The sequence below is a fragment of the Harmonia axyridis genome, chromosome 7 (genome assembly GCF_914767665.1).
Source record: "Harmonia axyridis chromosome 7, icHarAxyr1.1, whole genome shotgun sequence".
Taxonomy (NCBI): Eukaryota; Metazoa; Arthropoda; class Insecta; order Coleoptera; family Coccinellidae; genus Harmonia; species Harmonia axyridis.
Genome location: NC_059507.1, coordinates 3,084,327 through 3,099,878, shown reverse-complemented (window position 1 = coordinate 3,099,878; position 15,552 = coordinate 3,084,327). Strand labels below are relative to the sequence as shown.

The window sequence follows — 15,552 nt, the reverse complement described above, 5'->3', positions numbered from 1 at the left end:
CGACCATATGACGCCACTTTTTGAGCCACCTGTCCACCCTAAGCCTTGCTCAGTCAAGTATAAGGACTCAACTGGCTTCCTTGTAATGGATAACGGCCTCTAGAGGTGTGTAGCACGTGGATAGGAGAAATAATTACTTATAAAAGTTTTAGATGTACCCTTCTAGAAGTGGAACAGTTGGTGGAATTCTGCATCCAAGTTTAGATGGATGATTTTAATTGATATAATGTGATAGGGCGCGTGGAAAGATGATCCCAACAGTTCGCAGTTAACCTATTTTTATTCGAAATTTAATTTTCCGTATACACTGCGCAAAAAAATTAACGCACATTATGGAAATCTCAAATTTATTCTACAACTGAAGGTGTTCTCAATGATAATTATTTTTATCAGAATTATGCATGCATATGTTATCCACTTTCAACGTTTTTCTTCAATACAGATGTTTTTTTCCAGCAGGAATAAAAAAAGATGAGATTATCAGATTTTGAATGTTTTGGCTCCATTCTGAAATCAGTTGTTCTCGATCAATTCTAGTGATAAATAGTTTTTCTTTCGTTTGATTTTCTACACTCGATCGCTATGCAACGCGAAACACGCAATTTGACACCCAAGAGGAATGTGCCCAAGCGGTAGTTTTGCGAGAAGAAGGGTGGACATACACAAGAATTGCAGAAAGGTTTGGAGTTCCCCATACAAGTGTGTCCAGAATATTGCAGCGATTCAGGGAGACAGGTATGAATGTCCGAAGACCAGGACAGGGTAGACCACGGGTAACAACTGCCATTCAAGAACGTTACTTGAGAGTTTCTTCGTTGAGACAACGGTTTGCAACCGCTCGCCTCCCTCAAAATACCAAGTATTAAATCACTTATCAGCATTCCAGTATTTTTAAAATTGTTTATTTCTCTTCTTTCACATAAGATTCGGTGAAATCCTGAATTTTTCTTCCATTTAATGTGTCTTGTTTCATTCAAAACATTCCCGAGAGAACATAAGAAATAAGTTATAAAGTCAATGATCAATAAAGTTAACTTTCATTAAAATTGAGATTTTCAGAATGTGCGTTAATTTTTTTGCGCAGTGTAATTACAAAATTAATGAGTCTTCCGAGTTTATATTTTGCGAAAAGATATAAAATAACAATATTATGCTCTATGCAAAATTTCCTTTGGATCGCTATCTCAGAACCATTGAAAATTCAAGTAGGTAGATAGAATATAGAAAAAACCTTATATTTCAGCGACAGCAGATCCGACTAATAGACATCTTTATTATTCTGTGTATAAGACAGATATAAATTTCTTCCTGCTCGTCTTACATTTTCGATTTTATTGTTACAGCAGGTATGTTTGATTTAATTGTTGGTTTATTCATATCATTTTCATCAATTCGATCATTTCAATGAATTATTGTTACAGATGCAGACAAGTCTATTCAATAATGAATTGGAATCTTACGAATGGAAAATATAATTATATGACATCTTGTTATGTCAAAATACCAGGTTGTGGTTGAAGCCAGCAGCGAAAATGATGGTTTTGGAGCTGGAGAGAATCAAAGCAGAAGATGAAGATACTTAGTACAGCTTCTCTGATGAATTCCAATATCTCGGTAGGTAATCATAAAAATTTGGCTGGTCTTGTATACTAGTAAAATCTGCTATAAGAGTAAGAGGTCAGTTACGAACTGTTAATTTATTTCCCTTAACAACAATTTCAAGCTTGATGCGAATTTTGATCACACCATCAAAATCAGAATCGATAAAGAAACCTACAGGGTGTCACATTGACGCAATGCTTTATTACGGTTAATCGCTGAAATTTTCGAATTTTTTTTTTTTTTGATACTGTATCATTAGGCTCCATTAGAGCTACATTCTCGAATAGTTTGGAAATGCACAGGGTGTACCAAAACAGTGCAAAAAACCAAACACTTGTTTCTTTCTTATGGAACTATTGCCCAATATTATATAACAACATTTGGTTGGAATTTAGTATGTATACAGGGTGTTCCTAAATTGGAGGTATCAAACAAAATGAGAGATATGTTGGTTAATTTATTTTCGAGATACAGCATGTTTCTTGCAGTACATTTTTTTGGTGATGATTATATGTTATGAGTTTATAGAATCTTTATGAATCATTGCTATATATAGGGAAAATAAGCACAAAAACTAATAATTAATTTATTCATTGTATCTTACTGATTGGATTTTTATGATGCTATGAATATTCCCGAGGATTTTAAGGAAATTGTTTGAAATTTCTTCTCGAAATCGGTAGCAGATGCGACAAAACTGCAAGAAACCAAAAATTGTAGTACTGGACCAATTTTTTTTAATAATTTTTTGAAACTATTAGTGGTCCAACAAAAAAAAGTTCTAAGGGAAAAAATATCACTTTGTAAATTTGCAATCGAAATAGGCGTATCATGTGATGTAATATCTAAATTAGAATAACTATGCCAAATTTCAGTTGAATATTTTGTAAAGTGCAGATGCTATGGGAAAAAGACTTAAAAAATCAATTTTTAACAACCTGTATTTCGAGAAAAATGCGTGTGCGTAACCATGTATACAGGTTGTTTCTTAAATGAATATTGATGGGGGTGATTTTTGGGCCCATTTTAAGAAAAAACTTCATATGAACATTTTGAGATACAGGGTGGTAAAGTTTTCAGATATAAATCATTTATCATTAATATCTACAATACCACTTAAGTTATTTCAATGAAATTTGTCATACATGTTCTATGAATCAAGAGGCATTTTTTTATGTATCACTTTTTTTTTAATTTCCGCCAGTGGTGTTCGTACGTAATTTGACCTGCATATTTTGACAGACATTGATTGTACGCCACAGATTTTTCTTGAAATGAAAATTATTTTTGAAATTTCCAATCATTTCTCACAAAAGTTGATCACTTGGCTTTTTCAATCCGATGCACGGTTTTTACTTAAAAAAATAAAAAGCGTTTCTCTGCATGATCACAACAATATCGTTAACACATACATATATTATGATAATATCACCATTCAGAGACATACGTAGATTTTATTTTTTTAGATGAAACCCGTGCGTCGGTCTTAGAAATTTCAAGAGATCAAATTTGCTCATAACTGAATACAGATGTCATTTTTTTTTATAAATATTAGTTTCACGTCTGTATATTGATAACATATCAAATTAATTTCACGGCGTTCAGACAATTTTTCGATTTTGGAATTCCTTTTTTATTTTTGAAAACTTCACCACCCTGTATCTCCAAAGGTAAGACGTTTAGCACATGTGTTCATATGAAATTTTTTTCTTAAAATGGGCCCAAAAATTACCCTTATAAATATTGATATTCAATTAGGAAACACCCTGTATACTACTAAAAACTATTTGGGGAATCTCTCATTTGTCATGTGAAATAATCCCTCGAACGTTGATGCCGAATTTCAGGAGGATCGCAAAATAGGCACTTCAACGAACGAGCGCTCAAAGGCTCCACTTACTAAATCTTCTCAAAAGAATCATCATTTTCAGTTCGCAACTCTCAACTCTCCAAGACGCCCAGTTGCCGCCCTCCCACCCCAATACTCGCCCAGCGTACACGTCCGTCTCGACGTCTCACGTCGCGGCGTCGGCGCACCTCTATTCCACAACGGACGTCGAGAATCGGGCCCGCACCGCGCTCTCGCTCTACACACAACACAACACACAGACAGACGGCGAGAGTCGAATTCGCCGCTAATCCAGTCAGTTTCAGACGGTCGGGCTATCCATTCGGTCTATGCGGTGCGCTCCTAACACGATTCTTGGGCGACAAACATGTGTAGAAGAACGACGAGGGCCGAGGCGACAACAGTGCCATCGAGAGGGTCGTGAAGCAGCAGCCAAGGGTCCTAGAGCGGGTGACCACCGAGTCAGGGCTGCGGCTCCCCCATGGGCCGACTTCCTGGGGGCTGTCCTTCGGGCTGACCACTTGGAGAAGGCCGCGGACATAGGACATGGCCTTTAGCCTGCTCGCGGCTTGGACCACCCTGCTGTGGCTTGCCTCAGGTAAGGCTGATCCGCGAAACATACCCCTAGAGAATTTGGCGCTGGAAGTAGGTCTAGGCGGCTCTATTGACCGGCATGCTTCTGGTGGCTTGTGTAACCCTTAGTTTGTATCTAGGTTAGTTCAGGCCGCGAAGCTCTATTCCAGCGGTTCCTAACCTTTTCCCAGCTTGATATACATCGGTGATTTACCGCATTATGTGATTTTTAACGGAGCTAGGTAAATTTGAGTTGGTTGCGAAGCTGTCAGTTATATGTTAGGTTTCTGCGAAAAAACTTTACTTTATTCTTATATCCTAACTTGGAGCAGAGGAAATTGGGGGAATCCTTGGGTGATTTTAAGGAAAAAAAGTCCTATAAATATTGGCCCGCAAACGTTTTGTTTTCGAGATACAGGGTGCTTCTTGTAGTCCTACTTTTTTGTGATGATTATACCAATTTATCGAATCTTTATTAATCTTCGCTACAGATTGGCTAAATAGGTACCAAAACTTACTATCTGGATATTTATGAAGATTTGGATTTTCCTGATTGAAGGAATTATTTGAAATTTTTTTTCGAAATCGGTAGCAGATACTTCAAAACCACAGGAAACCAAAAAGTGTAGTTCTGGACCAAAGTTTCTTTTCACATTTTTCCTAAACTACCAGTGGAACACCAAAAAAAAGTTCATGAAGAAAGAAGCGGGCACTGTCTCAAAAAAAATATCACCCTGTAGATTTGTATTCAAGATTACCATATCACATGATGAAAACTTTAAATTGGATTATCAATGCCAACTTTAAGTTGTGAAGGGAAGAAACTTTAACACCCTGTATCTCGAAAACATAACTTTTGATGGCCCATGTTTATTGGACTTTTTTTCTCAAAATGATTCGGAGAATCTGCTATTTTTGTTCGTACCTCCAATTAAAGAACACCCTGTATATTCAAATATAAATATACAGTTCTGCGTTCTACAACGATGCAATTGGCGCATGAATGAACGATTGCTCAGACTTGAGAATGTGAATTCGCCATTTAGTCATAGTCTACACTTTTCCAAATAATATCAAATTGATTGATAACGGCAACAATAATAGTCAACTTACTCTTGACGTATTTTCATAACAGTACAAACACGATGAATGTTTGATTCGCCTTCAAACTCACAAAATTGTCATTAATTGAATGACATCGATGTTATGGCTGGAACATCAAACATTCATTCCAGTAATGAATTGTTTGAAGCAGACCTTCGAATAAACGGATTAAAATCATGCTTTCCATCAGATAATTGATAGTTCGATTTTAACGAGATTACCAGCAGATTAACTGGAAGATATTACCAGGTATCATCTATTTTGGCACGATGAAAAGGCAACTAAATCAAAGTCTTCCAAGAAAATACTTTCTGTTAGAACATCGCATATTATTTTCGCTATTAGATTTCCATATTTGCCTATTGCCATGTTTCATTCATCTTGAAGGAGATAGATATATCGATATTGATCCAATAAGAAGCAGAATTGCACCAATAAAACACATTTTGGAATAGTATATTTTAAAACAAGTTGCAGACTGGGCTCCTATTCCAACACGAACGCAAGAGTGTTGGAATTGCCTTCTGCAACGAGTATTAGACGATATTTTCTGTATTTCACTAAAATTTTGTGAAATATTGTCGAAATTCAATGAAAAATTCAGATAATATCTCATAGTGACTTTTGTATTGTATCTTGGCAGTTGGTGTGCCTGTTACGAAAATTGACAGATTACGGATTTTGAATTTGAATCGTACCTTTCGAATTTTGGAATAATTCGCAATTACGCATTAAATTCGTGAATTATATCTAATCAAGTCGATTTAACACCACCAGAATTAAAAGAAATTGCTAATAATGTTGCAAATCATTTCACTTTATCCAAATTATATTATATTGACAATTATTGACGTTTGTTGAATTCTGTCAGTATAGACAACCACAAAACGAAAAATATAACTGAAAACGATGCTGTAATGAGTTCATTACAGCACAAATAGTTATTTATAATACAAGTGCAGAAGGCATTGATATTCTTCCACGAGTTCAAAATTCAAAAACAAGCCACGAAGTGGCGACTTTTGGAATGAACGAGTGGTAGAATGAGCCTTCTGTACGAGTATTATACATTATTGTCTCTAATTCATTGCATTTTCATTGAAATTAATGAAATATTTCCATAAATATAATTTAGTGATTTTTGCATTGAAAAATGTTGTTTGGCAGAACTGATTTCTTTAAGGCAAATTGATGAATTGACAGATAAAGCCGTGGCGGAAAGTTCGGAGTACCAACATAGAATAATAAAATATAACCATGAAAACTGTGCGTTTCTGATATATTCTCGCACGATTTTGTTCTACAAGATGTGGAAGAATGAACGGAATAACCACAGAATTAGGGAAAATCAAATATGACTGCGAATTTTGAATGAAGGTTCGAATGAACCTTCGACACCAAGCCAGTGTTTTCACAGTTGTTGCACTTCCGGGAACTCTAATCACCTAAAATTCTTCGCTCCCAACTATAGAATTGCATCATTCGCAAATCCAAGCTCTGTGTCCAACACCATTAGGCAATAATTTAACGTGAAACAGACAGAATTGGGCAAATCGGGGGAGAATGTCCTCTTTCAATATAGTTAATGGTCTTTCTGATCCCCTTCCACAGGGGAGTTCAGACTTATATCTTGTTATCTTCGTTACTATCATTCAAAGCTCCCCAGAAATTAGTCATGTATTCACCTACACAGCTGAATGGGGTGGAAAAGATCAATTCTTTCACCAGACGGCAGTATAGTTTACCGAAATCTGGAGATCTTTCCACATAAATTCGTTATGTCCGAAAAGGAAATTGAAAATGAAACCGTTAAAATCACTCATGCGCCGATTGGAGACCACAAAACTGTTGTGATATATTGAATCATTGATGTGGGATGTTTTGTCTAGATCTCCTTTTATAAGGCGAGTTCTGATGTAATAATAATAATAATAATCTTTATTTTTCTGACCTTAAATCAGTACAGGTGTACTGGTACCAAGGCTTCAACTCATATAACAAATCTAAATTAACAAATCACTTCTATCGAAAAAAAAAATAAACATGTATGTAATGATCTTTCTAAAATTCAGTATACATTAGACATTTACATTTACAAATTTAATTTTTCTTCTGCTCGAAATGGTTATTTCATAACTACATACTAAAATTGCAAATCTATCGGATCTGATGTCATATATGTAATACCACTAAATATTGCCGGTAAAATTTCTCAGGTTTATAGTAAGTTCACCAAATATTAACTGATCTTAATTCTATATGTTTTCTGAGAATTTTGAATGGCAGCTGGTACTTTGAGAAAAATGGAAAAAGATACTTTGGTCCAGATCTGCCCTTTTCGTTTTCTTGCAGTTATGTCGTATGTGCTACCGATTTCGAGAAAAAAATCAACCAATTCTCTAGTAATCCTCAGGAAAATCCAAATTATTATAAAGATTCAGTTAGTAAGCTATGATGAATGAATGAATTTGAATTTTGGTACTTATTTACCCAATCTGTAGCGAATATTAATGAATATTCGATAAACTGGTATAATTTAATCTCGAAACAGTATACTACAAGAAACACCCTGTATCTCGTTTTCGGGCAATGTTTATAGGACTTGTTTTCTGAAAATTTTCAAAGGAATCTCTCGTTATTATGATGGATTTTCCGATTTTGCTGATGAAACATCGCAACATCTGAATTTAATTAATATTTCTGAGATAAAATAAAATTGGACGCAATCTCGACGAGTGCCTGTTGACAAGCCAAACAAAAGATCTTCCCTTCAATATCGAATGTTGTAATAATCAGTGCTAGTACTTATCAGGTTTCACTTCATAAAAGATTCAAGTGAGGTAAGGTTGCGAAATTGGGGTGGTGATTCATAAATGAAAATACAGCATTTTAGTCATTTAACGTAGAATTTGAGGGGACTCTGGACTAATGGTCTTCAGTTTTAATGATTTACAGGGCGTTCCTAAATTGGAGGTACAAGGGCAAATAAGAGATTCTTCGGATTATTTTAAGAAAAAAATATCAAACTTCAACACCTTGTATCTCGAAAAAAATCTGTTCTTTTCGTTTGAACCTTCAATTTAGGAACACCTGTATATAAAATAACTATATCAAGTTTCTTGCAAAATTTCATGAAACTTCTTTATGATACGAATATAATTAATACAGTTTTCTCACAGCAAATTTAAATAGCTCTAAGCTTTCGCAATAAGAAATTTTGGAATTTATATTTTGTCAATGAGTTTTAATGAATAGAAATGAGAAACTTGCACTTATGAATTCAGGTTTTCAAAATAATTTCAAATGAGTGTTTAGAGTGGAAATGATCTTTTTGCAAATGGATTTTCTCATTACTCTTGTCGTAAAAAAAAAAAGAATTGAAGAGTGTTCTAAAAATAGGACATATTTTGAAAATAACGATCAAACTTACTAGATCTGTTCAAAGTTCCATTGACCCTGATCTATTATTGACCTCGTTTGCGATTTTTAACCCTGGAACGTCTAGTAGAGACTAGGATAATTCAATCGTAACCCAATGTTACCTTTCCAACATAACATAAATGAATTCCAACTGTATATTGACAGAATTCCTGTGAATGTATTCATGAATCATCAATTCTTCAAAATTTAATTCGAATATATTCGCAACTTTGTGTTATTTGACTCCTAGATATTCGTCGAGTTGAAATTCTTAATATAACAGTCGAATTGTTCGATTTTATAGAAATGTTTTTCAATAAAGTATGAGAACACATTTGCTGTTCGCATTTTGGTTTGTTATTTCTATGATGAACCATTGGAACCGATTATAGAGTAATAAATATAGATAGAGGGACTATACGCATTTTTTACATGTCCCCAACATGGTTAGATTACGTTGTCGGATTGTGATATATTTTCAAATTCACAATTCTACTATATCATTATGAATGTAAAGGGTGTTTTTTTAGAGCTATAGAACTTTAAATTGTAATTACACAACGATGGATTATTCGATTGACATGAATTTTATTTATCCGCAAGATAATTTTGTGGCATTACATTTTAAATATGATTTCTGGCATATGACCGCCATGGCTGGCTCGGATGTAGTCTAATCTGGACGTCCAATTTTCGATGACATTTTCCAACATTTGTGGCCGTATATCGGCATTAACACGGCGAATGTTGTCTTCCAAATGGTCAAGGGTTTGTGGCTTATCCGCATAGACCAATGACTTTACATAGCCCCACAGAAAGTAGTCTAGCGGTGTTAAATCACAAGATCTTGGAGGCCAATTCACAGGTCCAAAACGTGAAATTAGGCGGTCACCAAATGTGTCTTTCAATAAATAGATTGTGGCACGAGCTGTGTGACATGTTGCGCCGTCTTGTTGGAACCACAGCTCCTGGACATCATGGTTGCTCAATTCAGGAATGAAAAAGTTAGTAATCATGGCTCTATATCGATCACCATTGACTGTAACGTTCTGGCCATCATCGTTTTTGAAGAAGTACGGACCAATGATTCCACCATCCCATAAAGCGCACCAAACAGTCAGTTTTTCTGGATGTAACGGTGTTTCGACATACACTTGAGGATTAGCTTCACTCCAAATGCGACAGTTTTGTTTGTTGGCGTAGCCATTCAACCAGAAGTGCGCTTCATCGCTAAACAAAATAAAATGGACGTAGTGCGCGATACGTATTCCGCACAGAACCATTATTTTCGAAATAAAATTGCACTATTCGCAAGCGTTGTTTAGGCGTGAGTCTATTCATGATGAATTGCCAAACCAAACTGAGAATAAATCACTTGACAGCTGTTAAATTGGTCGCCATCTTGAACAGAAATGCCAACTTAAAGTTATGTACCTCGAAAAAAAAACACCCGTTATGTATATTACTCTGAGATCCGGATAGACATCCGAAGTCGAACATCTCTGCGGAAATATCGAAATTTAATTTTAAACCCCGACAAAAAAAAAGGGGTCGAAACCGAAATGTTCATCTTCAAAGCCCTCGCGAAAACCGTTAAAATACCAAATAAATCCTCTCATTCTTCAGTCGAAAGCTCGTGCTTTGTGCGGTTCACCCGGTACAGTCAGTCGGAAACCGCAAAGATTTACTTCACTCCCATTAGGCCTTATTTGCTCGATTTATTCGGTTTTGTGGAACTGATTTATCATCAATGAAGGTGGAATTCGCCCAGACGTTTCGAAAACGAATTTAATCGCCCGAGGAAGCACACAGGATTTTTCGATAGAAAGTTCGATACGTGGTCGTTGCAGCTGAATAGGTGAAAAATGATACACGCCTCGAAAAACGGGTCACGCCACTCGAGCTTCAACTGCAGGCGTTGTTAACGGGTAAATTTCGTACGCGAATTTTCAGTCCTGACAGGCGAAATTTTCCATCTACCCAAATTCTGCCAGAACTTGATATATCCTCAGAGGAAAAATCATAAATAGAGGGAGTTGTAAGCGAATTTTGTCTCCAAAATGAACTATCAAATTTGACATAAGCAGGGGAATGAAAACGCATAGAATAGAATAGAATAGCCTTTATTGGTGATATTGCATAAAAATATAGTTGCTTTCACAAGTCATAATCAATACAATTAATAGGTGAGATGAAAACATTCGAAATATATATGAAGAGCACAAGAGCAGCCAAAAGTCATCAAAATTATAAATGATATGAATACAATCAATAAACAATATATCCACACAAAAATACACTATAAAATACTATACATATACAATAGTATGATAAATAATAATAATAGAGAAAAAATAATGAATAATAGATCAAATTTGCATTTCATAAGAGCCCGACAACCTTAAAATTTACATTTAAAAAACTCTTCCACCGAATAGAACACATTCTTCACTATTTCCTCCTTCATTTTATTCTTAAAATGTTCAAATGTTAAGTTCTTGAAAGAGGAGGGTAAAACATTGATGTTGCGCAGAAGGCGGGAGAGTTCTGGGATCTATCAGTGATAAGGTATTCCACTCCACTCAACTCTCGAGTTTCTCCACAAAGAATACAGTTTTTATGTTCTATAATACTGAAACAAAGTTTCATTTCAACTCAAAATATGTTGTACATAGACGTACAACTTTGCTTCCGCCGTTTTTTTCCGAAATTCGAGGCTCTATTGTGAAAAACTGGTTATACATTTATGATTCAAAGTATTGTCCATCGCTGGCCACTACTTTCTCCCATCTTTCGGGCAGCGTACGAATCCCGCGTTGAAATAACTGGTCATCTTTTGAAGCGATCCTCGAATCGATCCAATTTTTTACTTCTTCAAAAGACCGGAAGCACTGGTCTGTCAGGCCGTGTGCCATTGATCGAAACAAGTGATAGTCCGAGGGAGCAACGTTTGGAAAATACGGGGGGTGGGGTAGGACTTCGCATTTCAACGTTTCCTAGTATGTCTTGACCACTTGCGCAACGTGTGGTCGAAAATTGTCATGCTGTAAAATCACTTTATTATGTCTCTCGTTGTATTATCTTTCAATGCTCGGTTAAAACGCATGAATTGCGTTCGATAACTATCACCTGTAATTGTTTCAGTCGGTTTTAACAACTCATAAAACCCTATGCCGAGCTGGTCCCACCACATACTGAGCATGACCTTGGAATCGTGAGTATTCGGTTTGGCTGTCTACGTGGAACCATGGCCGGATATCCCCATGATTTTCTGCTTTTGGAATTATCGTAATGATCCCATTTTTCCTCTCCAGTTACAATGCGATGCAGAAATGTCTTCCGCCTTTGCCTTGCAAGCAGCTGTTCACAAGCAAAAAAACGTTGTTCAACATCTCTCGGCTTCAACTCGTACGGCACCCAATTTCCTTGTTTCTGAATCATTCCCATGATTTTTAGGCGTTTTAAATGGCTTGTTGCGTCACTCCCAAAGATCCTGCCAGTTCTTGTTGCGTTTGACACGAGTCTTGATCAAGTAATGCCTCCAATTCTGCATCTTCGAAAACCTTCTCTCTTTCACCGTCATGCTGGTCTTCGACGTCAAAATCCCGTTCTTGAAGCGTTGAAACCGCTCTCGACACGTTCTGCCACTAAAAGCTGCATCACCATAGGTATTTGAAAGTATTCGATGAGCCTCAGCCGCAGATTTCTTCATATTATTAAAGCAGAAAATTAAAACCTCCCGCAAATGACGAGAATTTGTCTCGTAAGCTGACATATTCAATCCATTATAACTTAATGATGCAGACACAAATCGACTTATATTTCGATGGCGTTATGTTTACAAATACCTAAGCTTATTGTATGACATCTACGATCTATTTTTTTCGACTACCACTTACCGCTACAGTCATCTATTGCAATACGGCGGAAGCAAAGTTGTACACCTAATATTAAATAATAATATTTTGTCAATTTGGAATTATATTTCTAGACAAAAAAGTGTATATCAAAATGATATATCGAATAGTGAAGGTTTTGGCACAATTATGTCAGAATTTTGATATTTCTATTGAATTGCATTGCATTGAATAATATGAAATATCTTTCTGCATATTACTGGGTCTTGTTTCATACCTTATAATTTGCAATTTTCAATACCCGAAATATTAAACTTAGCCAGCCAAATTCTCAGCCCTTCTGGTTGTTATTCACGACCCTATATTAGCCCGAACATCCCCAGAAATTGAATATAAACTGATACGAATGCCTTCCTATCGGCCGCTGCAACATTGAATAGAAAGAAACGATCCCAGGCTCTCCCATTTTTCATCTCCGATAAAACAAATGGGCAAACGACGTCAAATCGATATCTCCGATCCTTCAGAGGACCTCCATACCAGTCATCCAACTCCGAGAAACTGCAGACAATTTTTCCGATTCTTAATCGCGGAAAATGGGACTATTGACTCGGATTCCTGACGATGAGATATCTGGCGCATTGTTCCCTGCCCCGCTTATCGAGTTTCCGAGTCTTCGCAGAGAGGTCCTTTTGTTGACTTTGTTCCTCGGGATGGCGGAAGGACGAAGATGACATACGGGCGCTTGGATTTTTCTGCTTTTGTAGTTTTGTAAGAAGAGGGATTTCGGTAACTGGATACCCCAGGTCGATCGGCCGGAAGAAACTGAACTTCCGAGAGTTCAAAGGCGTATATTGTGGATAGGGTGGGGTGTGTCGCTACTATCCATGATAGTGCTGGTCCTGTTTATTCGAAATGTCTGAGGGAAGGTCAGTTTGAGGGCGATTTCCCGATTAATTAGATGGGTATGGGAGTGGTTTGGCGATTTACACTGCATGATGTGGCTTTCTGAGGGTTTTCAGTACATCATTTTCAGTGTTGGTGAAATTGAATGGGAATTTGCAGTTGATAGTTTTTCTGATCACTCGTACGCCTGTTTTTTCATGTTGCGTATTGGTGAGCCTGCAATAAATTTGGAATTTTGTTCATAACTCTACTCATTCATACGAAACCAAGGAGGACGTCGATACTGTTAACGAAACCGACGACATCCTTAGGAGCGTTGGTGAAGGGTGTTTTTTTTTAGAGCTATAGAACTTTAAATTGCAATAAAACAACGATGGATTATTCGATTGACATGAATTTCGTTTATCCGCAAGATAATCTTGTGGCATTACATTTTAAATATGATTTCTGGCATATGACCGCCACGGCTGGCTCGGATGTAGTCCAATCTGGACGTCCAATTTTCGATGACTTTTTCCAACATTTGTGGCCGTATATCGGCAATTACACGGCGAAGGTTGTCTTCGAAATGGTCAAGGGTTTATGGCTTATCCGCATAGACCAATGACTTTATATAGCCCCACAGAAAGTAGTCTAGCGGTGTTAAATTACAAGATCTTGAAGGCAATTTACAGGTCCAAAACGTGAAATTAGGCGGTCACCAAACGTGTCTTTCAATAAATCGATTGTGGCACGAGTTGTGTGATATGTTGTGCCGTCTTGTTGGAACCACAACTCCTGGACATCAGGGTTGTTCAATTTAGTAATGAAAAAATTAGTAATCATGACTCTATACCGATCACCATTGACTGTAACGTTCTGGCCATCATCGTTTTTGAAGAAGCACGGATCAATAATTCCACCAGCCCATAAAGCGCACCAAACAGTCAGTTTTTCTGGATGTACCGGTGTTTCGACATACACTTGAGGATTAGCTTCACTCCAAATGCGGCAGTTTTGTTTGTTGACGTAGCCATTCAACCAGAAGTGCGTTTCATCGCTAAACAGAATAAAATGGACGTAGTGCGCGATACGTATTCCGCACAGAACCATTATTTTCGAAATAAAATTGCACTATTTGCAAGCGTTGTTCAGGCGTGAGTCTATTCACGATGAATTGCCAAACCAAACTGAGAATAAATCACTTGACAGCTGTTAAATCGGTCGCCATCTTGAACAGTAATGCCAACTTAAAGTTATAATCCTCGAAAAAAAAAACCCGTTAGAAGTGAGGAAGGAACCTCCTCGAAGACATCCCAGAGTTCATTAGAACTGGGGGGCGAGCTGTAGACTAATGATGAGAACAGATCTGATGGACAGACCACACAATAGACCATAAGGTTGCTGTGCAATGAAGCTCTCCTTAAATCTGATCTAGTCCAATCTTCTTCTGAAATTTCTCTCAGTATTCACGAATTAGCACTGATTCGGATGTTTCACAATATTGCTATTATAACAATTTTAAATTGCATCATTCCTATTGGAAAACCTCATATGAACTCAATTGGCAATGAAACAAATCTGATATGAATTCTCAAAAAATATAAAAGTTTAATGAGTCTTCTTGATGAAGGATATTTAATATATTAAATATCCTTCATCAAGAAGACTCATTAAACTTTTATAATTTGATGTAATCATTTATTGATTAGAGAGTCAGTATCAACCAATTGATAAATTTAAAATTTCTGAAATTGTTTATTCAATTGTAAATGTCGATTTGTATATGTATTTCAAAAGAAGAACAATGAAGAAATCTATGACTACCTTAGGTAATGGCTTGTTCTGTGAATCCTCACCAGAGCAAACGATACGTTTAGTTAGTTTGTAGTTTCTTACTTGCAATTTTGTTGAGGTAGATATACACGTGGTAAGTTTGTAAATTTAATAATTCCGTTGAACTATAAGGCACTGATGAGGAAAAATTGTATTATTAAATACAAAAATTCCGAAACGTACGTCTGTCTTTATGTTAATTTAGTTGTTCAATTTATTAACCGTTTACTCAATTTGTACAGTTTTAGTCATTATGAATTTTTCTTTTGGTTGATTATTAAATTTGTCATTTTTAGAATTGGAATATATTCCAAGACAAAAATAAACTGAATATATCATACAGATATATTATTGTGAAGGATTAGACACAATGTTGTCAAATTATTTGATTTATAATTCTCAAAAAACTTCTAGATTCATTTTTTG

At 36.2% G+C, this 15,552-nt stretch overlaps 1 protein-coding gene across 6 annotated transcripts in view; it reads left to right on the top strand.

Annotated features, from left to right (window-relative positions):
• The first annotated feature begins 1,427 nt into the window (after nt 1–1,427).
• The window catches only part of LOC123683921 (protein kinase C-binding protein NELL1-like), a 76,056-nt gene continuing 61,931 nt past the window's right edge, over nt 1,428–15,552 (top strand). For 2 of the 6 annotated variants that reach the window (XM_045622926.1, XM_045622925.1), the window contains exon 1: nt 3,638–4,049. In XM_045622926.1, the coding sequence (XP_045478882.1) occupies nt 3,998–4,049 (52 nt within the window). In that variant the 5' untranslated portion in view covers nt 3,638–3,997. Of the gene's footprint in view, nt 1,615–3,633; nt 4,050–15,552 lie in introns of those variants that run through there. The other 4 variants (XM_045622928.1, XM_045622924.1, XM_045622923.1 and 1 more) reach the window with 4 other exon arrangements.